General features: G+C 47.2%; 2 protein-coding genes across 5 annotated transcripts in view; one reads left to right on the forward strand and one right to left on the reverse strand.

Moving 5' to 3' along the window:
- LOC142587325 (uncharacterized) overlaps nucleotides 1-27,392 on the forward strand; it is a 231,116-nt gene that overhangs the window by 176,611 nt on the left and 27,113 nt on the right. The gene's annotated exons all lie outside the window — the stretch shown is intronic.
- Nucleotides 1-27,392, reverse strand: part of LOC142587313 (tachykinin-like peptides receptor 99D) — an 837,205-nt gene that overhangs the window by 54,180 nt on the left and 755,633 nt on the right. For both annotated transcript variants that reach the window (XM_075698214.1, XM_075698220.1), the window contains one exon: nucleotides 3,615-5,144. In XM_075698214.1, coding sequence (XP_075554329.1) covers nucleotides 3,615-4,036 — 422 coding nt within the window. In that variant the 5' untranslated portion in view covers nucleotides 4,037-5,144. The remainder of the gene's footprint in view (nucleotides 1-3,614; nucleotides 5,145-27,392) is intronic.

The following is a 27,392-nucleotide window of genomic DNA, read 5'->3' on the forward strand; positions in this document are numbered from 1 at the left end:
AATCGAGAGCAGGACGAGGTAGAGGGGGAGGGCTTGGACTCCTACCGCAATAACTGCTGTCTCAGGCTGCTCGTCGAAGTGTTCGTGTCGCGCGGATGGCGCGTGGCCACTTTTCGCAGGAAGCCGATATTGGATGCTCGACGGCTAGCAAACGTGTTTGCCCAGTTACTGGAGGAACCCGGCGTGGGCCTTGCCCTAGTCAGCAACAGGCTAGGCTGCAGAGGCGGCGGCGGCGTTTCCCGATCTTCACCCGTCGCTATATAGGAGGGCATGCCGCGATGCGCTGGTATATGCTACTGTGTGGAGGCGCATGCTGTTGACAGCGAAGCATCGCGAGGAGTTGAACTGAGGCGGTTCTTGAAGGACCCACTTAGCCTCCACCCCATCGTGTGTGCCCCCGGTCGCTTTCGTTTTCCTCGCTTTGTCCTTTATGCCATTGTGGTTGTAACATCTCGCCTGCTGTGCTTCTATTGTCTTGCTGAAACGGCATGTAAAGATATTCCGCCTCAGTGACAACAGGTCACTGCGACGGCAGAAAATGAGGTAAAAAAAGAAACAAAAAAAGAAAAACTAACTAACTAACTAACTAACTAACTAACTAACTAACTAACTAACTAACTAACTAACTAACTAACTAACTAACTAACTAACTAACTAACTGACCAGCTAAAAACAAACTAACTAAATAAATAAATACTACTGATAGGTTTCCTGATCCACGCGCTTTAAATGACATGCGTTATCGCACGAACGTTCATAAAGAAATATTGCCTGCTTGTTGTTTACGACATAGGTAATTTATAATTTATCTCACTCAATTATTTCAGTTCTCCGCATCTCTCCCGCCTTGGTTAGTCTTACATTAACTGAAGAACGACTTGTGACATTCAGGTACTGCATTACCACGTTTAAAATTTACATTTTATTATCTGTACAGTTGTTAGTGTTAACTCGAACAACACTTAATGTCTTAATTCTAACAAACGGAAGTTGTAAGGAGCAAACACCGAATACTTTTTAAAGAAATACGCTTTAAGCAAGCTCTATAAAGGCACCCGAACCACACATCTCCAGCACCATTAGCAGGGGAAACGAAAAGGCACTTAAGGTATGCTGGGGTTAAGTATGACGGCAGCTGTACACTTCTTACACAGACGAATTCATGATAAGTCCTACGCCATGCATATAAGATTGCCATCAAGACACCCTAACTTGAATATTGACGGTGAGGCGATCAAATCTTGACTATCGTGTTTGCGGCCATATTAACAATGAAGTACGTGGCACCAATTATTCCACAGCAGAGGCGTTGGTAATTGCATAGTATCAACGCCTCTTGATGACTGACGAGTACGTGGCTCCCGTGCGAATGGATTGCTCGAGTTCGAGCGCTTTTACTTTTTTCTGTTTCTTTCTTTCTTGCTTTCTTTTGTACAAAAGACAAAAATAATTTGCTCTGTATTAGTAAAGTACTCCTTATACAATACTAAAAAATTCCACTTTTATCGTGAAGGAAAGCAAGGTAAACAAGGAAAGACGCAAGAACGAAAGTTAAGTTCTCGCATTGGCTCTCCGTGACGTCACAGATATTGATGGCGTCTGCCCAGGTCGAGTTAAGATAATATTACTAAAGATGGACTGCAATTGTATTTTAAAATAGCCAAAGTCTGAACATGATAAGTTTGAACATATTTCACGAAACCACAACGCCCCAAATAGGGAAAAAGTGGGGCACTGTCCGTGGTGGTGGTGAGTAAACTTTTGTTTCATTCGCCATATAGCAATGCTGGAAATATATGAGGTGATCTGGTGACGACGGGATAGCGACGACGGTGTAACGGAAAGGATGGATGGACACATCAAGCCCGGTTTCAAGCTGGCGCCGTCGCTCACTTGGTAGACAGTGAGCATCTGGTATCTAATGAGGCCCGCTTCCGCCGCACGGGTTATGACTAAAAAAGGAAAATGGCCGCCACCCTTTCAATCTCGACTGTAGTCGTCGATGATGACAGCATGACCGCTGACTGCAATATCAAGACTGCGACGATCCACGAGGCTGGTGATCCAAAAAATGCTGGCTACTTGTCGCTTCCTATGAGCATCGAATAACTGGTCACCACAGAATGGTTGGTGTCGAATTATGACAAACTGGTGAGGGCTGCGATTCAGCTGGATAACGTCGCGCAGAACTGTTTCACAACAAATCTGGTCGCACTATAGCTTTGTGCAGACGTAACGTCATCGATTGGACCTGATTGTATTCGGCGCAGTACCCGGCATAATATTGGTGAACAGGCGAGCGGTGTTCCACTTGATCTGTACCACGAATCCTCGCGCTATGGCAGGTTTCCCAAAGGCTGAACGAGTAGTCGCCTCGTTGCGCCACTCAAGTCAGGCAAGTTTCTTTTGGGACTTTCATTATTCTGCCTAATCACATTGGGCAGTTGTGTGGCCATCTGTGTGGGCAAAGTGAGTGTAGGACTCTCATAATTCCACCCAGTAGCATTGGCCTGCCGTGTGGGCAAAGTGATGGAGAGGATGGTCGTTGGAAGTCAGGGGTATTACATGGAATACCACAATGTGAATGGAACTATACAGGCGTACTGCATTGACTGTATTGCCGGAACAGGCGCCAGTGCAGTTAATGGTCCCATGCCTTGTGATGCCCAAGCTCTTGGACGGTCAGTGTTTGGAGTCAACGTCAGGGCCAAGGGGTTCGTGCGCCTGGACTCCAACTCAGACTCAGAAATTTGGACACAGCGGGTGACTCTCCTTACGTCATAGAAGTATTCTTCAGAAATAAATTGGTAAGTCGTACCTAGGTGATGATCCCTGTGGATGAATTGCTAATGAGGAGGGCGCTCTTGATCCCCTTTGTAACTGATCAAGCGCGAAAATTTTTTGCAGTGTCTAAGTACAATGTAATCGTAGTCAGTCAATTCAAGTGAGATTCTTGGCCTAACACAGAAGGTATCGGATCACAAGTTACAGCTGTATTTATCACCGGTAAGCATACAGTCTTCTCTTTTCGATGGTGCACAACCCAAAAGCCATCATCATCCAGATATGTCATAACAGCTACACGATCATCACCCCAATAACGAAGACCGATAAATCTTTGCAATGAAAGCAACCGGCAGTCGAAATAATGCGCTCTGGGCTGTTGTGAGCATCCGTGAGCACCTGTGGAGAGAACTAGGAGAAAGACATTATTTACCCTCTGGGTGTGAGAATCCAACTAACTCGTTTTTGAAGCATCAATCAAAGCATGGAACGTTGAAAAAAAAGGATATATAGATAAAATATGGTGGAATTAATTTTCGGAAATATCTTAGTAGAATTTGTTTCGCGCATTACAGGAGTACGTACATCACTGCCGTAAAATGTCGTTCTTGAAACAATTATAGATTCCAAACACCCCCTGTCTGTACGACTTTATATATTCAGATCACAAAACAACTCGTGAAAAATAGCTGCATGATAAGAAGAACGTGTGCGCGTCGTTGCGATGAATAAACAGAGGCTCCCAAATGGGCCTCTGTTCATTCATTCACACCGACTACATTCGAAAGCATAGTTCTGATCTCTAGCAGAGTGAAAGACACCTCACTCACCTGTCAATGCAGATGGCCATTAGGGTGAACACGCTGGCTGCCACAGACACAATGGCAATGAAGTTGGAGACCTTGCAGTAGGCTGTTCCGAACGGCCAGTCCCCGTTTAGCATGTAGATAAAGTTGAAAATGACGTTCAATGTTGACACCATCGTGTCCGCTAAGCTCAAATTGACAATAAAGTAGTTTGTGACCGTGCGCATACGTTTGTGCGCCAGCACTATCCAGATAACGATCAGGTTGCCTCCTGTGGCCACGAGAACCATGCTCCCGAAGAGCAAAGTCCAGGCCGCCTGGCCCCACCATGGCAATATGTACATGTTCTCGGTCATGATGTCTTCCGAGCTGAGGTTGACGAGAGACACGCCTTCAGCTCCCGTGCCATTGCTGCCGAAGACACTGTCGTTGAGATACAGATCCATGGCTAGGGCATACCGGGATCTCGACTCTTGTGCAAGTGACTGTGAGCGAGAAGCGCGCCCCTTCGTAATACAGTGTGTATGGGAAGAGACGACCTGCCAAAAGCGTTACTGGACGTGTTTCAAACAAAATCCGCTTGACAATCACTTGTGTGATGCTCAGCACGCATACATGCAGCAGTGAATTTTACGAAACAGCCGTTACCTAAATGTGAAATGGCTTCGCAGCGAGTGACAAACTAACCGAACAAGCTACCCTGCCTTTGTCCAGGTCGATCTACAGAGACAATTAAAATAAAGCGCGAACAAAAAGCCGAAACGTTAGGGCTTCTTGGCTCTGTTTTCTTGTATCACATTCAGGTGCTCCCGTATTTCGCGGCCATTTTAAGTGGGCCTTCGACAATACTGCAGCAGGGCGAGATAAGTTACACACTACGCACAAGTAGATGGCGGACGGCGGAGAGGGGACCACAAGAAGAGTGACGCTGAAAACGCTTGCTGCCAGTCAGCACGTCGTCAGTCCCTCATGCAAAGCATCCCGAGGAAGCCCTTCTACGTAGGCCTAAGAACAAAGTAAATAGTTCGCTTCGGACACGACACGACGAAGACAGGCGGCTAGTCCTGCGCACAAGCCGGCGGTCCCGGAGTGCTGGCGGCGATTGACAGCTTGTCAGGTCGTGACCTCATTGTTGCTGGTGTCCCAATCCGGTACCGGAGGAAGTGCGGAACCGCGCCGTGGTCGCAGCCTCTGCGGTCGCGTCAGGCCGTGTCGACACCGGTCGCACAAATGCCGCGCGACGCCCGTGCGAGCTGCTGTTTGGGCGGCGCTTGGAGCCGACTGCGATCTTGGGCGACGGGAAGCGGGCAATAATCTGGCAGCTTCACGGCTTCCGGTCGGTCCCCTCCGTGGCCCTATTAATTCGACGCGGGGCTGCAATCTGGGCGCCGTTGTGTCGCACTCGCTCGGGCTCCCACTTCCTCGGCCGCTGAGTCAAGCAAGTCACGCCGACCGCAGTGGAGTGACGCCGGATGGGGCCCCGCTATCAGTCTGGGTCAAGGCTCGCTGCGAAGCCGCGGGTCTGCGGGTCGGGCCGGGCCCATGGTGCAGTGCCTGCAAAGAGATGCACGTAGATGTCAGGTCACTGAACGCATACCTGCGACGCTCATGCGGCTTCGTTTTACCTGAAGGCCTCAAATGAATGCTCTCGCATTAGAAAAAGCCTGAATGGATATTGACCTTAATACTTTCCATGGGGGACTACATCACGAATACACAACAGCAAGAATCAAGAAGTTGAGGAGGAGGAGGAGGATGCTGTTGTTGGCTACACGTAGATCTAGCCTTGCGGGAAGTGATGGGAATTGCTCCGCCCCGGATCTTCGCAAGCTTTATTTGCATTCACACTCTGTGTTTTCATAACAACACGACCGGATAGGTGGTTCTGAATTATAGGTTGAGGACTATAATGCGACAACTATAAAATATATGATTTCTGTACTGCGGTGGTGGTTGCAGTGATGTTTTGTGTTATCAAGAATACTAGGCTTTGCGGAGGTTGCTGCCAGTATTTGGTCCACCCTTTCTTCAATATGCTCTCCTGACAGTCGCTCATGCGCAGCTAGGCCGTACACTACGAACGTCTAATGCAAGAAGAGAAGCCTACTGCCATAACTGCAATATGATAGACGTTCTCTCTCCAATTATCTTCTAGTTTAATGAAAAAAAAAGCGAAATGACGGGTAAGAAAAAAATAAAAAAATAAATTATGGGGCTTTACGTGCCAAACCACTTTCTGATTATCAGGCACGCCGCAGTGGGGGACTCCGGAAATTTGGACCACCTGGGGTTCTTTAAAGTGCACCTAAATCTAAGTAAACGGGTGTTTTCTCATTTCGCCCCCATCGAAATTCGGCCACCGTGGCCGGGATGCGATCCCGCGACCTCGTCCTTAACAGCCCAACACCATAGCCACTTAGCAACCACGGCTGGCAAATGACGGGTAAGCCCTGGTCTAGGTGCATAAATACAGAATTATGCAGCTAGAAAATATTTTTGCAGCTAATTTCAAAAAGTGAAGAACAAATCACCGTTTGTACTTAGTATACTTGTGCACTAACTGGATCCCTGATGAGTGAAAATAACGAACAATTTAAATGAAAAGTAACTTGTAAGCAGACGCTTAATTTTTGTATGCGAGTCATTTCTGGGTCATGCAGTTTACGCTTGTTGTTTCACAGTAGACAACTAAAGGCCGGGATACATGGAGCGTTTTTCTCGACGAATTTCGCACAGCAGAAAACGCCGCGGCGGCGAGACGGCCAACTTCCGCTGGCTGGGGACACATGGAGCGAAATAGCGGCGGGTTGCCTTTGAACGCGAGCTGCCTTTGAAGTCATGGCCATGTCACTAACACAAGGTGCCAAGCCTGCGAGAAGAAAAGCGCGCGCGCGAAAAGTATGTGCCGGCGAGGAAGACGGAAGTGACGGAGGCGTCGGCCAGTGAGCCATGATTGGCTGCCCTTGCTGGCCGCTTCCGACAGTGTTCGATGACGCGCGTCAGATATCTGGTGGGTCCTGATCGGCGGCGGCGGGCGTTTTTCTCGACGCCGGGTGCCAAATGCGCGCCGTCGGGAGAAAATCGCAGACTTGCCGCCATAAAAACGCTCCATCTATCCCGGCCTTAAGAGGCTACAGAAACTCAATGTACGCAATAAACTAATCACGGTACCACTAGCACAAAGAGACCAGGGCCTGCATTCCCTAAAGCGTCTTACGCTAGAATTGTCCGTAAGATAAAATTTCATCCAATCCCGATGCTGGACATATCATTAGCGAAGCCGGGTGGCTAATGACAAACAGCACTTACGAACCAAAAAGCTTTGTCGATTCGGCGCCAGGTGTCGTTTGTTTTTGGTGATCAGTTATTGAACCATATGCGACACGTGGGAATAGCATCTCAATGAGCTTCTTATAATCATCCACAATGATCTGCGCCCTTAAAATGATGCTAACAAATAGAATATACAAAAAAAGTTTGGCAGAGGCACTACGGCGATTTCAATGCGAAAGCATTGTAGTCGCTTTGGAGAAATATTTTCGCTTAGATAATCATCGGTATGTCATCGTGCTCGTTGCACACTTGCACGGCATTCCTTTTTCTGTTCCCATGCTACGTCTTCGGCGGCATGCTTCCGTGGGCGACCACGTTTCACAGATTCCTCTGAGGTGGACGTCTCGGAATGCATCCCAGTAGACACGGCACCGATAAAATCCGAAGAGCAAGTGACACACGGGAGGCAGCGACGTGACATGCGAAATGACGCACGCATTAGGCGTACCATATTTCACACATTCGTGATTTGGCGTCGAGGCTGCCTTGCAGTAGACACAGCACCGATGAAATCCTTAGAGCAAGTGAGTGACACGTGGGAGGCAGTGACGCGACGTGTGCATTGAAGCACGCAATAGCCACCATAACCGTGGAGCCACCGTTGTAATAAATGCCATGTTAAAAAAAGGCCACCATGGCATCGGGGAGGTGTGCTCGCCTCGCGCGCCCTAGGCCCGGATTGGTTTCCCAGCCAGAGCGAGATCTAGCAAATTTTCTTTCCAATTCCATTATTTGACTTTGTTTTCAGGAAATTGCCTGACAAATCTGACGTGAATCCAAGCATTTCTGACGTGTTTTTACTCGTCGCGCGTCGGCCATTTTCGGTACCCTCTTTCGGTCACGCAGCCGCCGACAACGCCGGGTTTTCATGTAATGGGGCGTATGATGCTTTCGCATTAAAAACATTTTGTGTCTATATCTTTGTGGTGTAGCACTAGTGCAGGATCCACAGCACTGGTGGAGCAGCTAGAGCAGCCTACTGCTGTGGTTCCTTCTACATCCGAACCCTGCCCTTACGCAGTTGCGGTGATCCTTAATAAAGACATGTACAACTACACCGCCTCTCTATTCTCTGGCGTCACTGCTTCGCAGTCTGGTGTCGGCAGCGTTGGTAACGTTTGTTCGTAGAATGCAGACGGACGGCTAATCAGGCCGCATTCACCACTTCTCTCCCGCTGGACCAGCGGAATTCCCTCGCAAGTCGCTGCAGGTTGCGCCGGTTTTTTGGGAAGACAGCTTGCTTCGAGCGCTGGGCGCCCTAGCTGCGAGCTCGGGGCCCTGAGGCATCCACATGCTTCCCGTGTAGCCTTGTCTGATTTGTTTCGAGCTGACAAGCTACGTGATAGGAATATCGACCACCCACCGGTTGCCGTCTGTTTTTTTTTCGTGGGCCGTGCCGCGGTCACCACGAGCGCAAAAGGTGTGTGGCTCACGCAGTCGAAATGCGCGTGCTCGGAATGGCTCCAAGGTGCAGCCGAAAAATCGTTACAAGCATCGGGCTAAAAGACAGGGCGCTGACGCGCGCCGCCAATCTCGTCCTGAGCCCTTCACACAGTGTAGTCCTTTAACGAAAACAGTCGCGCATTTGCCGCATCTCCGCAACACGTACGCACCCCTTCTATTTGTGCCTGTGCTGACAGTAAGTCAGCGAATGACGAGGTGACGGTGCTTCGTGCGACGTTAACGTCAGCTGTTCTTCCTGACACTAAGGTGTTTAACACGGCACTACTGTTATCCTTCACTCATTTATACACTTTTTTTTCTGATGTAGAGTTCAGCGAAGAAGAGCCGCTGTTGGCGGCGAGCCAAGGGGATTACCACTATAAGGTAGCAAGTAAATGGGCCGGCAGGTGTTCGCCCAGAAGAAGAACGGCTACAGAATATTCCTTTCAAAACAACTTAGGATTTTGAATTTTTGTTTGTTCTCTAAATACAGATTGGGTTTGTCTGTTGCTGTTGCTGTTTTAGTGTGACATTTAGCGTAAATGTTTTAATACACTAAGCTGCCATCATCAACATAGTAAAAAAAACCTCGCAATTGAATAGGCACAAGTTTAAAAATATAGTTGCAGGATATAATTTCACATAGTTATAGAATCTCGAGCTCAGCCACTATAGTTGAGCACGCAATTTTAGATCGCAGCTCTTAGGCGCCTGTTGCTGTGTTGAACGTCGGCGTGCCTCAGCGTTCCTCGGCGTCGCTCGTAACCGAGCGAACGAGCACAGCGGAGGATAAAAAAGCGAAAGCGGAGTGCAGCGGGCGATGAGAGACGGCCATAGCGAAGAGAGTGTGAGGAGGAAAGCGGAGGAGGAGGCTATAGCGAAAGCTGGAGAAGAATAGCGTAGTGCCGCGCAAGACGGGTACTGCGGGGACGATGGCTACGAGATGGCACCAGAGTAGTGCAAATCAGACATATGAAACCAAAGCGCTGCATGAGTGGAAGTATGTCTGCGGCGGCTGCTATGACTCGCGCCCACCCGTCACTTACGCGCTGCCTCTCGCGATCTCCCGATTAGCGAGGCAATCGCGCTACACTTCACTCCATTTGCAACGTGCCGGACGAGACAGATAGTCCGCGCCAGCCAATATATCGCGAAATGAAAACACGTATATAGCTCCGCTCATATTTCGCATTAGTATTGTAATCACCGGTGAATTTTTCTTTCGTATTTTTTCCGTTTCTTTTTTTTTAGACGGTGACTGAGGCACTTTTACGCGATGATAATTTCCTGGTGATCTGATTCTCATGCATTACATAATTCAAGGGGCCCCTTTGAAGTTATATTGAGTTGATTTTTGCCGCCACGGAAGACAGCTACAAATGTGCGGGCATTCAACAACCAACATCTACTCTACTTGCGTAGCGAAATGCGGTGCACTACTGTATGATAATAATAACAGGAACATATAGCAGAGTATAAGCTTCTGCTTGTATCAATGTTCGCTTACGGGAAGATCTGAAAGCTCTGACAGCTGTCAGCAGGTAAACTCGGACGGGTGCACTGGAATAGTGCACAAAGCGGACTATATTCGGCCACCCATAACACCTCATATACCTTTTGATTGGCCTGTGCGCGAAGGAATCGCAAAGGAGACACTAACCGTCGAGCTCGTCCTTTACCGACGCTGAAGTCGGGTTAAGCCATGACTCGGGGACGGACGGCAGCCTAGGACAAACCGGGGCGGCGGCCAGGTACCGAAATTTACCGAGCGCTCGGAGCCGACGATGCAGACAACGGCCAGTTGCAGTCGCAACATGACGTAGTCTTTCCCGGAGCGTCGCCGAGCATATGCTGCGAACGCTGCAGCTCGGCAGCTGCTACGGACGCTGTCATGTGCAGCGACATCCGTTGCATGACACAAACTATATGGCTTAGTAAGCGGCGTGCTCATGTGATTTGTCAATGTCCCAATTATTTTTGCAATGAAAGAGAAAAAGAGTACATTGCCTTTTGTTTATTGTACATGCAGGGTCGACAAAGTCGTGTCAGAAAAGTCCATGACCCGCCTGATCAGGATAAACCCGCCTTTAGGCATAAAATTCTCGTTGCGCGTACAGTCTTCGTCAAAAACGTTGCTGCCATTTTTATTCTTGTTTTCATCTTTTTTTTTCTCATTGCGTACGGAACGTCTAAAGTTTAGCCGATGCGCCTCTCAACGTAAGATATATCTATGCAATCGAGAAAGGAAGAGAGAGGCAGGAGAAAGTTAAAATACCATGATGCGGCGCTTACAGTAGCATGAAATTTTCGCAACACGCGTATAGGGAACGAACGAAGACAGCACAGCACAAGCTCTGTTTTGTCGATCGAATGGATGCGTGCGACTTGAGAAACAAAGGCTCTGGTCTTGAGCAGCACACCAACATAATGTGATGACTGCCGTTTAGAGAAAGCGACAATTGTAGGAAGTCGTAGGAGGTGCTTCTTCATGTATAGAGCATAGCCCGTACCTCCAAGCACATGTTGCGCTGAAAGTTTAGTGCGTCGTTCGGAGATTGTCTCCAAGAAAAGTAACCACTGTCGTCACATAGAACATGCTGCAAGTCCTCGGAAACATTTCCCAGTTACTATGTTTACACAGCCTCTCAATTCTTCCTTTTCTACACAGAGTACATCATGCAGGTAACGGTTAGGCACACACATGCAGAAATGTTTGCTTTTTTTCTCTCGGGAATGTCAGTCACATATAGCACACCGGCGAGTTTGTACATTGAAATTTGCACTTTAAGTAGCTGTAATAAATATACCTTCTGCATCTATAGCGTCCACATATCACAATCATTAACGTAACAAAACAGAAGATTACTACGGTGCCTTAGCATCGCATGAAGTGAGCACTGTAACTTCATCGATCCCCACACGTACAGCTGCTGAGATGCCTACCCATCGCGCTGAGTTAAAGGTTTCTAATCGGTTGTCACTAATTGTATGTTATGTTTAGTGAACGATCGCGAGATGCATTTTGAGTCATTTAAGTCGACTTAGTTTTGTTGATGTGATTCTCGTAAATAATATGCAGCAATACATCCGAAAGGTGAGAAGCTTCGAAAGGGCTGAAAACTTGAACACTTTCACCCCTCCAACAACAACAAAAAATACACGTGTTCCCAAAACCTGCGTTAGCACGCGATCACAGTTTGTGCCGCACTGAAACTGTAGTGAAAAATCGCGCAGAGCCAATAGCTTCTGTAAGAGTTTATATCAGGAGAACTCCCAATACCACTTTGAACGTGAACGCAACAGACAGCGGGCGGGAGCTGAAGCACGTAAACGTCGCAGAAAGTAGACGGGATATTGTGAAGTGACTTGTTTGGCACAACCCGGAGTTTCACTTCCGGCAAAACATTATGCAAGGCAGGCTGCGGCACGACTTCCTCTCATAAAAGGAAGTCCTCTTTCGCAGCCGCGAGGAAAACTAATAACGTGAATTACTACATCTCTCGTATTTCATCCGGCGTCCCAGATTGAGTAACAATCTTCGTACACAGACCTCGCAGTTGAAGCAAAACAATTTTTTACCGACCCTACATGGCCACATCCTATAAATCAAGTCTTGTATTTAAAGGCTAACATGACAGAGTTCTGACAAAGAGCAGGGAAGTTCCCCAAGCAGGACCAGCGCGTAGGGCGACTGTACATGCGAACCTACCATTCTCCAGAAAATTATTGACCTGATATATGCGCGAAGACACCTATGTTGCCTTTGTCCTCTGTTGCCTTCCCTTCCCCCCTACGAAATAATAAACAGGCTGTTCCCTTGCAGTGCGTCGCAGGGACATTAAGCGGTAGCTCATATCCTCTCTATGACATACTTAGGATACTTAGGGACATACTTAGCCAGCGATATAGTGCCCAGAGAGAAGTGATGAGCAGAATACTGGACCGGTTGGACAATCGTCCACTATCACAATTCAGAGCTTTAGGTCAGTACTCCCAAAGAACATCCGCGCTGAAGGCCTTACTCGCGTTACTAAGGTTTCTGCGGTCTACGGGGCTTCGGACATTAAGAACGCCGCCCCCTACCACTCTGTAGTGTACGCGGTTTGTTCGTGCTCGTCTCTCTTTCTCTCTATCCCCCCCCCCTTCTACTCGCTTTCTCTTTTTCTCTCCCTTAACCCTTCCCTCCGTGCAAAGTAGACAACCAAAGCTACCTCTGGTTAACCTCCCTGCCTTTCTATGCATTCGTTGCTCTCTCTCTTAGGATAAAACGAAGTCAGGCTTCTGTTTATTGAAAACACTAGTTTATCGGCGCTCCAAATTATACTTGTATGACAGTCTTATTGAGCTTGTCAGAGGTGTGTACAGATTTATTTCTCGCGAATCATCTAATAAATTCGGTGTTTTCCGCTTGTGCCTCCGTGGCTTGATGTCTCGAGTCCGCCACCGACGCTTCATCCGCCTTGCAGACCTTGCTTGAGTATCTTGTCGGCTCACCAGTCCCAAGAGTGTCCTTTTCGGACGCTCATCATTTGCAGTGTTTTTCTATATTCGCTACTCTTCGTGCTACACCACGGTTCTCGCAGCCACGCTGCTTCGCAGGAGCCAGCTGTTCCTTCTCTTGGAGTGTCAATGTGGCCCGTCGAGTCAAGACTACATGCACATGCTCTGCGCGTCTCCATTTGCGACAGACTTGGACATATGTCCCCATATTCTTGCGGTTCTATTAAGGTATATCTTTAATTTCACTGAACGCCACGACAGCGATACATCCAGCTCCCGGCCACGGCGGCCGCATTTTGATGGGGGTGAAATGCGAAAACACCCGTGTACTTAGATTTAGGTGCACGTTAAAGAACACCAGGTGGTCGAAATTTCCGCAGTCCCCCACTACGGCGTGTCTCTTAATAAGGAAGTGGTTTTGGCACTTAAAACCCCATAATTTAATTTTTAATATATCCAGCGATGGTAGCAAGTTTCTTTTCAATTGTAATTATCGGAAATAAGGGCAGTTTTCTGTTGCATGTGCTAACAGTGACGCTGAAGATCGGTACACCGGGACATTCTGTTCGCTTTCCTAAACGTGCTTCCATTTTGAACACGTGCGTGGGCGTATCTGTTTGTGTATGTAGTGTATGCGTGTGTAGTGTGTGTGTGCGTGCGCGTCTGTGCGTGTGTGTGGGGGGGAGGGGGGTTCACATTTACACGCGTAGCGCGTGTAAGTGCGTTGGTGTGTACTGTGCTTTTCAATGGTTGTTTAATCCTAAACCAAACGGTGGAACCGAGGTGACCGGCTGCAACGCTCTGGAAGTCAGATATAAGCACTGAATTCTGGGCAAGTTGGGATTTCGTACTGTGGAAAAATAGCGCAAAGAAAACAAGGGATAAGAAAGAAACACGATACGAGCGCCGACTAGGGCTCGTATCATGTTTCATTCTTGTCCCTTGTTCTTTCGCGCTATTTTTGTCAGCCAAATATAAAATTGTAACCGTGGTTATATCCTGCTCTTTATGAAACGGTAGTCTAAACAGACAACCATTATAATGACTTCTGTTGGATACTTGTTCAGCGCCAAATATATGTGCTGTTTGACACAAACGTCGGGACCGATCGAGCCGTCGGAACTCGGTTAACCGCCAATCACCAAAGCCTCAATATCGCAGTCCTCGATGCGGTAGCGTGCCGATGGCATTAGAAGCTGAGGCGGTAGGGGAAGAACGTCCGTCCCTCACTCTCTTTTTTTTAACTTGGCGCGGGCATTACTACGAGCCACTGAAGAAGCAGTCATGCACAGTGCTCAGCGATTCAAAGCCGATACTCGGACCACGTAGCCACCGGGGCTCTCTTTTTGCGCCACCGGCGAACGCTGTGTGATCGCTGAGGGGGCCAAGTGCTGCCACTACGCGTCATCGAGGCGTCGTGCACCGCAAGAATGCACCAGCTCGGTGTCCGCAGCACCCATCGGTGGCGCAAGACGTGCCGGCACGCATGCGCTCCGAGTTTCGCGTTTGAACCGCTGAGCACTGCACCTGTACTCTTGCTGCTTAAGGTCCTGGCTACACTGCGGGTACGAAGTCATGCGCGCAATAGGCGATTATTAATTCCGATGCGTCGTCTAAGGCTGCGCAAATGAGTTGTTAACACTGCCGACTTTTTTCCGAACTTATAACAGAAATGAAGAATCGAATAACCATATCACGTAGAAAAAGAAATGATGAGTAGTAGATAGAATGAGAAAGGATAACAAAGTGCAGATATTAAGGATAAAAAACGCACTGCGCAGACTAATTAGTATCATAACTAAGAGAGAAGCCTGCTCATGTGTTAATCTGTAGAATCCACACGGGGCAATCCACTTGAAGCATTTTACCTGTAGGTAAAATTACTCACTTTAAAACAGAAAATCATGCAAGTGACAGAAATATGCACCACAGAAAGTTGTACATAGAGTAACAAAGATAAAATGTTTGGCATAACGGTCATTTTCTGTCTTTTTTTTTTGTTTTTTGCAGTGCGACAACCTACAGTGTGGCAACTTACTACAACTTGCGGGAAAAAAAAGTTTTTAAACGTGGGTACCACTTGCAGATACAATCCTTCCTGCAAACTTCCCCAGGTGTTTTAGCAAAGCCTTCAGTTAATCTTTGAGATCTTGAAGTGGAAAAAAGATGAATATTTATTTTGTCTCTGCGACACATTATTCCCGCCGACACTGATTAGCGCTTTATTTAACAAGAAGTCCACAAATTCTTTTTGTTCATTGCGATTATTTGCTTTAGGGCACACACTTCTAGCATAATTGAAGCACCCTATGCATGTTCATCAATTACAGAAACCTACAGATACCGCCAGTTTCGACATATTTTACCCAAGTTGTGCCTCAGAACAAACTGGTGTTCCACAAAGTCTTGTCCCGCAGTCCGTGTAAGACGGCTTCCCGAGAGAATAAGCGGAACGGGGTTGCACTTTGCGGTGAGCACGGATATATCGAAACTGGTGGCACTCTCGGCATATTACAGCTAAATGACATGCACCGAGCGCTGAGCGGCTTTTAATCCGAAATCAGTAAAGACGTACGAGATACGTGGAAAAATCTGGTCAAGCGAGCGCCATTTAAAACTTCTGGCTCGGAAGCCCAAGTTTTTGTTACCAGCGGCTTCTCTTTTTTTCCAGGATTCAATCTACGAATGAAAGGCCACTTGCTGACACTTGGGTCATCAGAAAAAGCAAGCATACAGAGTGACGCGGCTAAAGTTAGCGAGAACCTTGCAATATACCAGTTGCGCACCTAAGCGAATAAAGCCGAAGCGCTGTTGTTCGCAGTTACGTAAAATTGACCATGAGCTTTTCAACTATCAATTTTTTTCCAGCTATTCATAAGTGGGAAAAAATTAAAGCGTCATTGAAATGATCCAGTAAGTTGTATGTGCCGAGCTGCCGGTTGCTCTGCACTGCTCTCAAGTGCGTTCTTAACGATCCAATTTGATTGCGCGCCTTATTCTGTGGCCGCATCAATGCGACAAAACATCAATTATATAGTATGCAGCGTGCAGTTGCAAGTCGAAATAATGTGCGTTGTTTCGCGATACCGATAAACATCTTCAAGAGCAGAGCAGTCGCGCATTCACGCCGGACACAAACAATTATCGACATCCTGCTGCTTCAGCGAAGACGCCAGACCATAAACGAAGTCGGGTTCGTTAATTTGCGGGGCACTTGAGCGCAATATCAGTTTGAATCAACTCTAAAGAAAAAAGAAACAGAAGAGAGAGAGAGAGAGAGAGAGAGAGAGAGAGAGAGAGAGAGAGAGAGAGAGAGAGAGAGAGGGTCTCCGCGAAACATGGCACGGAACACACATTTCAATTCGATGCTTTAGGTTGTGTCTAGGACTTCCTAATTTATACATAACCGGAACAATAAATATTAAGAAATATGTATAAGTTATTTTAGCTAACTAACCGATTATCTGGATTAGAAGAAATATTCGGAGGGGCGCTTGACGCCTGCGAACAAGGCGTCAGTATTATCTTCGCACGTTCCCTGGTTGTTTTTTAAAGAGCCTTTAACTTCAGAATGGGGGCCTTGTACACTATGTAGGTTTGCCATAAACTGGCATAAACGGGAGCGAAGGCGGGTGTGGCAGAAGTGTGAGGGGACAACTACATTGATTGCTGTGGTAGTCGAAAAGACGTATATTACGCAAAAAAAAAAGAAAAGAAAAGAGAAAAAGAACTAACAAACAAGTGACGCCGCCGATTAATCACCGACGCAGCAAAGTGGAGAGTGTTTAATGCTCGATTCTAGCTTGGATGAACTGTTGTCCTGCTATGGTTGTCCATGGAATTTCCAAGCGTCGTCGAATACTCATTTAGCACATCACATTTAAGTCTACTCTAAATAAGGTGGATTTTCTTCCTTGGTCATTGACTACGAATTCAAGGCAACCTCTCCTCCAGCCGCCTTCTGCGGCTAGTTCTTTTCTGCATTTTTTCCCTTCTAATTGGCCTGAGCTGCTCCTGTGCTGGTCGCTGGCTTCTTGCCTATCTTATGTATTTTTTTCTGCGCGTAGTAGCTACGCAGTCCCGATGCTGAAGCGCTAGATTGTGCAATGTTAATGGTCTCGCTTACTCGTCAGGTCCAAGGGCTACTGTCTAGGGATGTAATCTAGCAACTGTGGAGTCTCCATGCAGCTGCTGTGCTTTTGCACAAGAAGCGGGCACGTTGCCAGATTTGTCGGGCGGGTTATTTGGCGAGATTCAGACGCCTGAACATGGTTTTTAAATGTGCGGAGAAAAATAGCAGAAATAAAAAAAAGACATATCATTAGCACCATAAACAGCATGTCCCTTCGCCCCTCTTCTTTCTCCTCTTCCGCCCGTTGTCCTAAGCCGCCATACAAGGAACAGAAAGCGGGTGAATCGAGATTCAATTGGCAAAAGAGGTTCGCAGTTGCAAGAATACACAGCGTTTGCGATTAACTGCATGGCAATACAAACGACCATCAAGAGATAATCAAAGCGGGGACAGGACAAGCGGGGACAAGCAGGAGATCGCCAGGAAGAGAGGAAGAGCTAATGGTGTAGCAAATACAGCAGAGAGAAATGAAAGGCGCAGCAAGGGAGGGACGTCGACGCTGTAGGGCGACCAAACGACCCTTATTCATAATTCGAATGTAGTGCCTTAACAACGAAAGAAACGGCCGTGCAGCCTGCAGGAATAGGCTGCGCGAGGAAGTCCTGACGAGGGGTGGCGAAATCGGCCTTTGTGCAGCGAGCGCGCGGTGCCGGCCGACAAGACGAGTCCTTTTCAAGCCGGGCCGCGCTCATCGGGGCCACTTGTGCCGCCCCCACCACGCAGCCGCGTAGCTGAGCCGCCACGGTGACCTTTGCCGGCGAGAAAAAATAAAGCCCGCACAGCGGAGACTGGGTAATGATCGCCCGAGCACTGTAACACGGGAAGAAACGACGCTCATGGCCGGTGTATCAGACCGCGGGAACAGAGCGGCCATCAGGTTCGTTGCCGGGTGCAGGGCGCGATCCTTCCGCACCGTCTGGGTCTGGCTGTTGCTATGCGCCTTGCATGTTATGCGGCTCTCCGCGCAAGGATTATATTAAGGTAAGAGGATTAAAAAGTCGCACGGAGTGCGCTTTTACCATCTGCGGTCGGGGCCAGCGTGCCGTGGCAGAGCATTCACGTTCCGGCAGTTTGGTGCCGTTCATAAAACGAGAGCCTACGACAACTTCGCACCTTTTGTTTGGCAGGCGGGTGCCTTTTTTTACCCTTTTGCTTTTTGGCCGTCGCCTTAACGCCGGATTTCTTTTTCGACGCGCGTCATCGACATACTAAATTTAAAAAAAAAACAAAGAAAAAATGAAAATGAAAAGGAGGATAAAAGGAAAACACAGCAGTAACACAGGACATCGAAGCCCCTCGCAGGTTGTTGCAAATTTTCTTGGATCCTTGGAGTGGCTTGATATCGAAGACGTAGAGATGCGTTGGGATGCGTCAAGCTACGTAGTAACGGAATGAGCGAAGCAGGCTTCTCCCTACATGTGCCTTTATGGTGGAGAAGCATACCTTCACGAGCGCGCTGGCGCGTATGGAACGATAACATTTGTGGTATAACATGGATATCATTTGTGACGATAGGAGTTGTGCTGCGAAAACACTGGAATATTGTGAGCACATGATTCATTGACTGATCAATGTATCAATCGATTGACGTATAGATTGGCCGATAAATTCGCAGGCTGTATGGTTGGTAGATTGATCAACTGACTGGCTGGGTTTTACGTGCTGAAGCCACGCAACGGGATACGTGAGACACCGCAATCGAAGGCTTCAGATTAATTCTGAAGACCTAGTATTCCGATTCCGTAACTTGTGCGAAGCTATCTATGCGTTTTGCATTTCTTCCTTTATCTGAACTCGGGCGTCGTGATCGGGAATCTGACCTCGTGGTCAGTATAGCAGAGCTGCGTAGCCACTAAACTGCTATTGGGATTCCGCACACCGTGCTTAGTAGCAAGCTACATACGTCTGAAGGACTCCACCTAAAAATAAAAAGGCACTTTTCTACAAGCCTGAATCAAACGGCCGCGGGGAAGGATTAACCAAACACTGCAGAATAACTCAAGAGTGTACTGCGGTTTCGAAAGACATTCGGCCTCTAAACAAGTCTGCACGGCGTATTCTGTGCTAGTGTTATACATTATATTTGTGCGAACAATAATATGTGTTACATTTTTTTTGATCTGGCTCTGTCCGCTTTTTATATTAAAATTTTTTTTTCATGTTTCTTCTTGTGGGCTGAGGACACTACTCGCAACGAAGGGGACTTCGACATCTTCGTATGCTCTCAATAAAGTTCAAGCGTTATCATGTTCCCATGAATGCACTACATCCTACTGTTTGAGTGAGTTTTTAAATCTTCAGCTGCATTCTTATAACCAAATATTTTTACGGCTTTTTAACTGGTGATGCAACTTCTTTATTACACAATGGACAAACTTAACACATCGGTGGTAAATAGATGGGAAATGAGCTATGCTGGCGGAAGGGCAACTGTCGCCCGCTGGAAGAGGTTAAATGGTGCGGGTTTTCTGGTATAGCTTTGTCAGAGTTATAAACTACTAATGAAAATAACACGAACACTTTCACGCATCATGAGTGAAATACATGGCTACTCGAAAGAATGGCCCACAAGCAACTTCCAATTCGGGAACAGAAAATAGGCCTAACTTACCTTCCACACTATATGTCAGCAAAGAAGACGGCGAGCTTCCTTACAACAGCTTGCCTGCATGACCGTCTAAAGTGCAGCGTGTTTTTTGGTTTCGCGCACTTGTCGGGGTCACCCAAGTGGCACGCACCTTACTTTTATCGTTTATCTTCAAATTTCTCCTACTCCCCCGCGCCCCTCCTCCCAAGTGCAAGTACGACAATATGCATTCCCATCTGGTCACCCTCATTTCCTTTTCACTATCTTTGTGACTGTATCTCACCGATATTACCCTAATTTCAGAGGCGAACGCTAGTTTTCATATATGTGTTCCCAAATGCAGGATAGAAGTTGACTCATTGTCCTTCTACCAACCTGACATCCATGCCGGTAAATAATGGCTCTCTGTGAAATTTGGTCTCCAGGGGCAGAATGCACTAAGCTGCGCTATTCGTACACAATTTCTTAGCCAAAAAGTTCTTGCGCTGAGATAAGGGTGCAACCGAATTGGCAGCGCATTGAACTTACGGCATCGCATGAGAGTAAGGAGGAAGCAAAGCTCGAATAAAATGACAAGAAATGAAAAAAAAAGTGCAGTCACCTGACAGCATGATCACACGCCATGCATCCGTAGTTGAGGCTATATTCTTACGGCCAAATCGCTGCACACCCCTGTTCTACAGCTTGCTTTTCCGCGCGTCTGCTACAGCGCCGACAAGTGCATCCGCGCTCGCCCGTTCGACGCACCGCCGTCAAAAGAACTGCAGTGGAAGTGTTACGCATTGTTCTCACATTTCTGCTAGAGACAGGACAGATGGACACATGGTGACATATTTGGCGCAGAAAAAGACGCTCAGTTGGAGCAGTTGTCGGCCAGGTCTCCCAGGCTAACCCAGCCTGTATACATCATCACCACCACCACCACCACCTGTACCACCACCACCACCACCACCACCACCACCAATGTATTGCAAAGCGACCAAATGTCTTCATTTCGATACTAATTACAGAAATGAAAAAAAAGAAAGCTCCACAAAACACAGTTCGTATTGCCTCAGGCAAGAGGCCTTGCACCCGTGCGTTTACCGGTATGGTATGTAATCGCGCTGCACACGGTTGCAGGTGCTGTTCTAATGCCGTGCATAGGCTCGGTATCAGCTCCCTCGGCAGCCGGTACAGTCTATAAGGTGCTGATCGACGATGTCGTCGAGTGCCAACCGACGACAAAACGCACGCTCCCTTCGCATAGGATTGCTGTCGAAGGCACAGAATAAAGCAGCCCTGAAAGAGAAATACAGAAAGAAGACGGCGCTACCGACATTCCCACAGTTATATCAGAAAACTTCACTGCATAACATCCACCCCAGCAAGTTTCGCTGCACGCTTTCACATCGCATCAGCGTCCATCGTTTCTTCTTGACTTTTCCTTAGCTGATAAAACACGATGATATCTCGCTCCACGTGAATAGCTTTTTTGCAGGTTCAGGCGGCCGCATTCCACAGAGACGAAATACACAAAGGCGCATACACACCAATATTGGAGACCGATAATAAATCATAGGTTGGAGCCACTAACTACGTTGTCTGACAGAGCCCAAGTGGCATTTAATAGAAGTCAAGGCTAATCAGTCAACATCACCCCAATTATCAGTGCCAACGTGTCCATAAGTTTACCAGCCTCATAAGAACACACGCTGAAGTGCACGTCAGAATACTGCACAGCACCGTACACGAAGCACATAGCGGCTCAACATTCTAGCTAGTTTCGGATCAAATCGGTTCAAGTAATCTTTCTTGCGACACTGACGCACTTTGTTCAGAGCACTGTACTTATAGTACGGTGCCAAGGCGAGGGTGGCGGTATCCAAGCGGCGCCCGGCGCCGTTCTCTAAACATGCAAATGCGGCCTCACAGTACGAAGCGAACTGCAGCTAAAGAACAACAGTCCTTTAAAATACCGCACGAATTTTCGATGTTGTAAAACGTCATCAGCGTACTTTTGCGTTCACTGCAGGACGAAGGTCTCTACCAGCCATCTGTAATTCCCCTTCAACCGGGCTAGCTGATTCCAAGTTGTGCCTGCAAATTTCCTTATTACCCCACCTCGTTTTACGCCGTCTTCGACAGCACTTCCTTTCCCCTAGTGCCCCTTTTGTATTTCTAATGGACCACCGATTATCTGCCCTACAGATTACGTCGCCTGCTCAGCTCCCCAATTTTTCTTTTTAATTTCAACTACGACTACGCCGGTTGTTCTCCAATCGACACCTCTCTCTTCCTCTCTCTTAGCGTTAGGCATAACATGTCTCGTTCCAACGCTTGTTTTAGCGGTCCTTAACTTATTCTCAATCTTCATTGTTAACCTCCAAGTTTCTGTCCCAAAAGATAGTACTTGAAGAATGGAATGATTGTACACTTTTCTTTTTAACGACAGCGGTGAGCTCCCGGTCCCGATTTGGTATTGGGCCAGCCGTGTGCACTTCAAACCATGTTCATTTTTCTGTAAATTTCAGTCTAATGATCAGGGTTACCTGTGCCTAATTGACCAAGATAATCTTATTCCTGTACATACTCTAGAGGCTGACTGCCGATCATGAATTTTTGTTCGCTTGATAAGTTATTCAACATTACATATGTCTTCTGCCTGCTATTCTTCAACCTACTCTTACATTTTCTCAGTTAAGATCCTCAATCAATTGTTGCAATGTGTCCCCAGCGTTGCTAAACCGGACACAGTCATCGGCAAGATGAAGCCTATTGAGATATTCGGTATTGGTGATCGCCCTTGATCTTTCCCAGCTCCCAATAATTATAATAGCTTGAATACTTCTTCTAAGCATGCAATGAAATATAATTGGAGATATTGTGTCTCCTTGCCTGACCATTTTCTCATTAAGTATATTTCTACTTTCTTGCGGGTAATTAAAACATGAGAAGCCGGAACTATCACTGAGGCAGAGTCGAAGCCTGAGAAGTTGCGGATATGTGCGCTGGAAGTTGCACAAATACGGAAGTTACGCATAAATGAAATAATTATTGAGTTGTCAGCCGTATTCTGCAATCATCACGCCGTTGATGTGAAGTTTGTTCAGTCCTTCCATACCATCCATACGATATGCCCTTACGCCGCCAATTACGCACAAATGTCGCAGCTTCGTCGAAACGCACTGAATTAAGTGATCGAACTGTGCGCCGCCGCGAGACCGCACAAAGCAGCATAATTCCAGCGACGCAAATGCTGATCTTGGTGATACGACGCATTTTAGTCACCGCGCTTAGCCTCGTGCTCATTCATTCGCGATACCAGGCCAATGTGGCCGGCTTTTCCCTGCCGTCATGTCGAACTGACTACTGCGCAGCAGGCGCGGAGCGCCGTAAGACCGTCGCCGGCTGGAAGCAAATTCTTGCGCTGAATCCACAAACGCCTATGAAGTGCTTCTTACGAAGCTACTGAAAGACGCCAGTGACGTTATTTTGCCCAGCACTGATGTAAGTCGGGGTTTAAAATAAGCATCCTAAGCCAATCATAAGACGACGATGGCTGTCGTCTGCTGTTGCTTTTCTTTGTCTTCTCGTCTTCCCATGGCCTGTTGCATGTTAGTGGCTTCGTGCATGCTAAACAAAATTTTAGTAGCGTCTTTATGAGCGTTATGATGCGTCCTTTTTTACGAAAAAACGAAGTGTCTCCAGTGATACTCGTCAGTGTGATTATATAAATATCAATCTGTGCGTGCATGCGCGCGCGCGCGCGCGCGTGTGTGTGTGTGTTTGTCTGTGGACTCATGCGCCAATTCTTCGCTTCGTTCATGATGTGCATTTTATTTCACAGCGTCCCTCTTCCTTAAGCAGTCCGCGTGATTTTCGTATCAATGGTGGTACGTGCTATTATTCGCGATTTTTTTCTGCCATCGTATTGCCGCCCCTGTTCATACAGAGAATCGCCATGCGTCGTACGCATACGTCCGTTCACACAGTAGGCCACAGAGTGAGGAAAACCGCGGTCACAGACACCACATCGCTTCGACTTTGTGTTGTATTGAAAGTATAAGCTATATAATAGAAGGTTGAGGCTAACAGCACGAAAGACGACAGTGAATTGTACAACAGCAACAAGTTTTGATATTTAGAAACGTCAGGCGATCTTCCATTGTTTCATCTCGCATGGAGAACAATAGCTTCAAGGCATTAGAAAAAATGATCACCCGCAGCCCTTTGAGCAAGAGAAAGCTCAAACTAGAAAAAGAAAGCGATAGAAGTGATCATAACACATCAATGACCAACTTGGCGGTTGTCAGGAACGGGCACTTATATTTGCTAACACCGAATAGAATGTCATGACGAGCACGTAAATTCAGGCTATTGCGCGCATACAGAAAACACAGCCTATCAGACATTAGGTAAAAGTTCGCCGCACAGAATTAATGTTGCTGCCTTCCACAGCAGCGCATGCTCAGTACAATTATGCACCGCCACATATCAATGCATATTGAACCTATGACAAATCAGAGCGCGCCACAATATATAAGCACGCGCCATCCTCGGCTATCAGTTGTGGCCTCTGGCCAATAAGCCGCAACATCGCGTTCCACCGCTTTCTCGTGCCAGCTCGAGTGGCGCTGATAGACATAATTATGTTCGTAAGACTGATACATCCTTACCCTAGAAATTTCATCTTAAGTTGTCATCTGCGACGGCTGTTTCGGTTCTGTGAATCGACTTACGTTTACTATTAGCGGAAATGCCGAAGTCCGCACATTTGCTGCCCATACATATACGCATTTTTTCGACTAAGCACACGTCTTTGCAGCAGTGGGCATCGCAAGCTTGCTGATCTTACGAACAGTTTTAGCTTTGTGAGTACGCTTTTTTTCGTAAGATCTTTCTTACGCCATATTTTGTGTGTAAGATCGCTAAGCGGATTTCGCCCCGATCAGTAAGAAGTATTATACCAGCTGCTTCGATTCGGAAATGCCGATTTGTGTTCTTCAGTAAGATCGCATTCACTTTAAAGCATCCCTAAGCGTAAATTACTTTATATTATCATTGCATGTGCAACGCGAGAACAAACATGACGTTAAATTGTGTAAATTGGTGAAAAAATGAGAAAATCTGGGGTGACATTGACTAAGCGAACTTACGAACAAATTTTGGGGTAAGAAAGGCCTCACGAAAAAAGCGTATTCAAAAGAAATTTCGAGGACGTTTAAACTTCGTCTTTAAGGATGGAACGCGATAGCATTCAAAGACCCCTGATTGCTTTTCATGCTTCCCGGTAATTGCAGCTTATGCAACCATAACGTTTACCGGGAAACGCTGCCGGCGAACGCTATGCCCGAAGGCAAGCTTTCTGGTAGAAACGCGGCCTCTTGCGCGGGTCAATCTCCTTTTATCGTTTCGCTCTTTTAATATTTCAGTGTGTGAAGAGCTAACATAAAAGATATGCGCTGTCGGTGTTTCTTTGAACTACATTTGCTTGTGGGCGGCCGTTCTCAAAATTCAGAGGAATAACTTTGTAAAGAATGAAAGAGAAGGTGTGAGCAACCTTTGTGGTAGAAGAGATGTTGGGTATGCGTGGTTCGGAATTTGGCTCGAAATTCTTTTTGCCGGAGCAAAGTCCAACGCTGGAGGCCGGACGCTGGCATTGGATTTTCTGCGACACGGAGCCCTTAACGTTATCGCGTTAACATAAAAACTGTTCGCAAGATCAGCCATCTTGCAATGGCCACGGCTGCAAAGACTGGCGCTGTGGTAGAAAAAAGGCGTGTATGTAATGGTAGCACAGGTGTGAACTTCAATACTTGGCCCATTGGTAAGCCCTCCCCCCCCCCCCCCCCCCGTAAGTCGATTCACAAAACCTACACTGCCGCCGCAACTGCTGACGTAAGAAAGAATTTCTATTATAGGAGTGTAGCAGTCTTACGAACAAAATTTTGTCTATCTGCGCCACTCGAGCTAACGGCTTGTTGCGGTTGATTGGCCTCTTGATAGCCGAGGATGGCGCCTGCCTATATCTTTGGGCGCGCTCTGATTTGCCATCTCAAAGTGCATTGAGCAGCTTTAGTGCATAATTGCATTGGGTGTGCGGCCACTGTGCAATGCCGTAATATCAATGCTGTGCTGGGAGCTTCTGCTTAATGTTTGATAGGTTGTGTTTATTTGAGCGCACAATAGGGGGCCTGACTTTTCACACTCGTTATGACACTGTATTGGGTGGTACCAAATAGAAGTGTGGTGGCCATTGCTGACAACCGTCAAGGTTGTCACTGATGTATTTTGAGCACTTCTATCCTTTTTTTTTCTAGTTCAAACTTTCTCTCGCTCAAAGGGCTGCGGATGATTATCTTTCCCGACGCTTTTGAGCCCGTAATTCTCCGTGGAAGATGAAACAACGAAAAAACGCCTTAACGTTTCTAATTATCAAAGCTTGTTGCTGTTGTAGAATTCGCCGTCGTCTTCCGTACTGTTATCCTCTATTGTATTACTCATAATTTCAATGCAGCACCAAGTCGAAGCGACTTGTGGCTGTGCCTACCGTTTCGCTCATTCTGTGGCCTACGGTGTGAGCGAACGTATGCGTACAACGGATGACAATCCTGTCGGTGATATGAAACGGGACGTCAAATGCGATGACATAAAAAAAAGAACTGGCGAATAAAATCACGTAGCACTATTGATAAAGAAATCATGTGAGCTGCTCGAACAAGAGTGATGCTGTGAGTGAACCGACGGAACGAATATTCGTCGAATATGAATATGAGTCAATCGTGTTATAGGAAAGCCTAAGAATACTGAGGCCTACAACGCATCGAAGGACGAGGACACAGAAAGGCGTGGCACAGAAAGGCGTTGACTTACAAGAGTGTTTATTTATAGCAAGAGAACCACATATATAGGCAACATCAGGAATCGTCACAACTGCGCAGTTTGCAAGGCTCACCTATGTTTACGCAGACAGGATAACTCTTTAGACGAAAGGGAGATTGATGGTTTTAAGATATTGTTATCCCCTAACCTATCAATCATTTCGGCTTCAATATTTTCACGAGTTAACTGACCCCTGCTGCTGCCAACAACGGAGCCAGCTTGATAAACTGGAACGCACGTAGTACATTGATGATCACTTGCACTGACACCGGAATGCCTAGTCAAGGTTTCGAAGAAAATTGGTCTGGTCAGGGATTGAAGTGAAAAAGGTTTGCAGTCACTGACCAAGTCAAACGAAAAGAAAGACGTTTCGGAACCCGTACGGGTTCCTTGTTCACAATGAGGCGGACAAGACGAGTAATGGCTTATTAAAGGCTAAGTTTCTGACGTAATGACTGATTGTAGATGATTGGCATGCTTCCTGCTGCTCGGTTCATTGGCACTCGGTTGTCGGTGCTGGTGCTGGTTGGTGCTGGTGCTCGGCTGTTGATTGGATGAAGGATGACTCAAGAAGAAGCCGTGTTGTCAGATTTCGCTCTTTGGGTAAAACTGCCGCGTTGTCCCAATCAATGTGATGTCCGGACGTATGCGCATGCTCAGCATGCGCGCTAGAAGCGATATCTTCATTTCTGACGTCACGTTGGTGCTCCTTGAGTCGCCGTGTGAACTTGCCAGTTTCGCCGATATAGACCTGGCTGCAACCACCGCGAGGAATCCGGTAGATAACCCCAGGGAAGTTGATATCTGGTAGGCGGTCCTTAACGTTCACAAGCATGTTCCGTAACTTGGAGTTTGGCACGTGCCCAATGCGCAAGTCGTACTTCGCAAACACGCGGCACAAAGCTTCCCCTATCCCACGAACATACGGTATGCCTGCACTGGC

The sequence above is a fragment of the Dermacentor variabilis genome, chromosome 1 (assembly GCF_050947875.1).
Source record: "Dermacentor variabilis isolate Ectoservices chromosome 1, ASM5094787v1, whole genome shotgun sequence".
In the NCBI taxonomy this organism is placed as follows: domain Eukaryota; kingdom Metazoa; phylum Arthropoda; class Arachnida; order Ixodida; family Ixodidae; genus Dermacentor; species Dermacentor variabilis.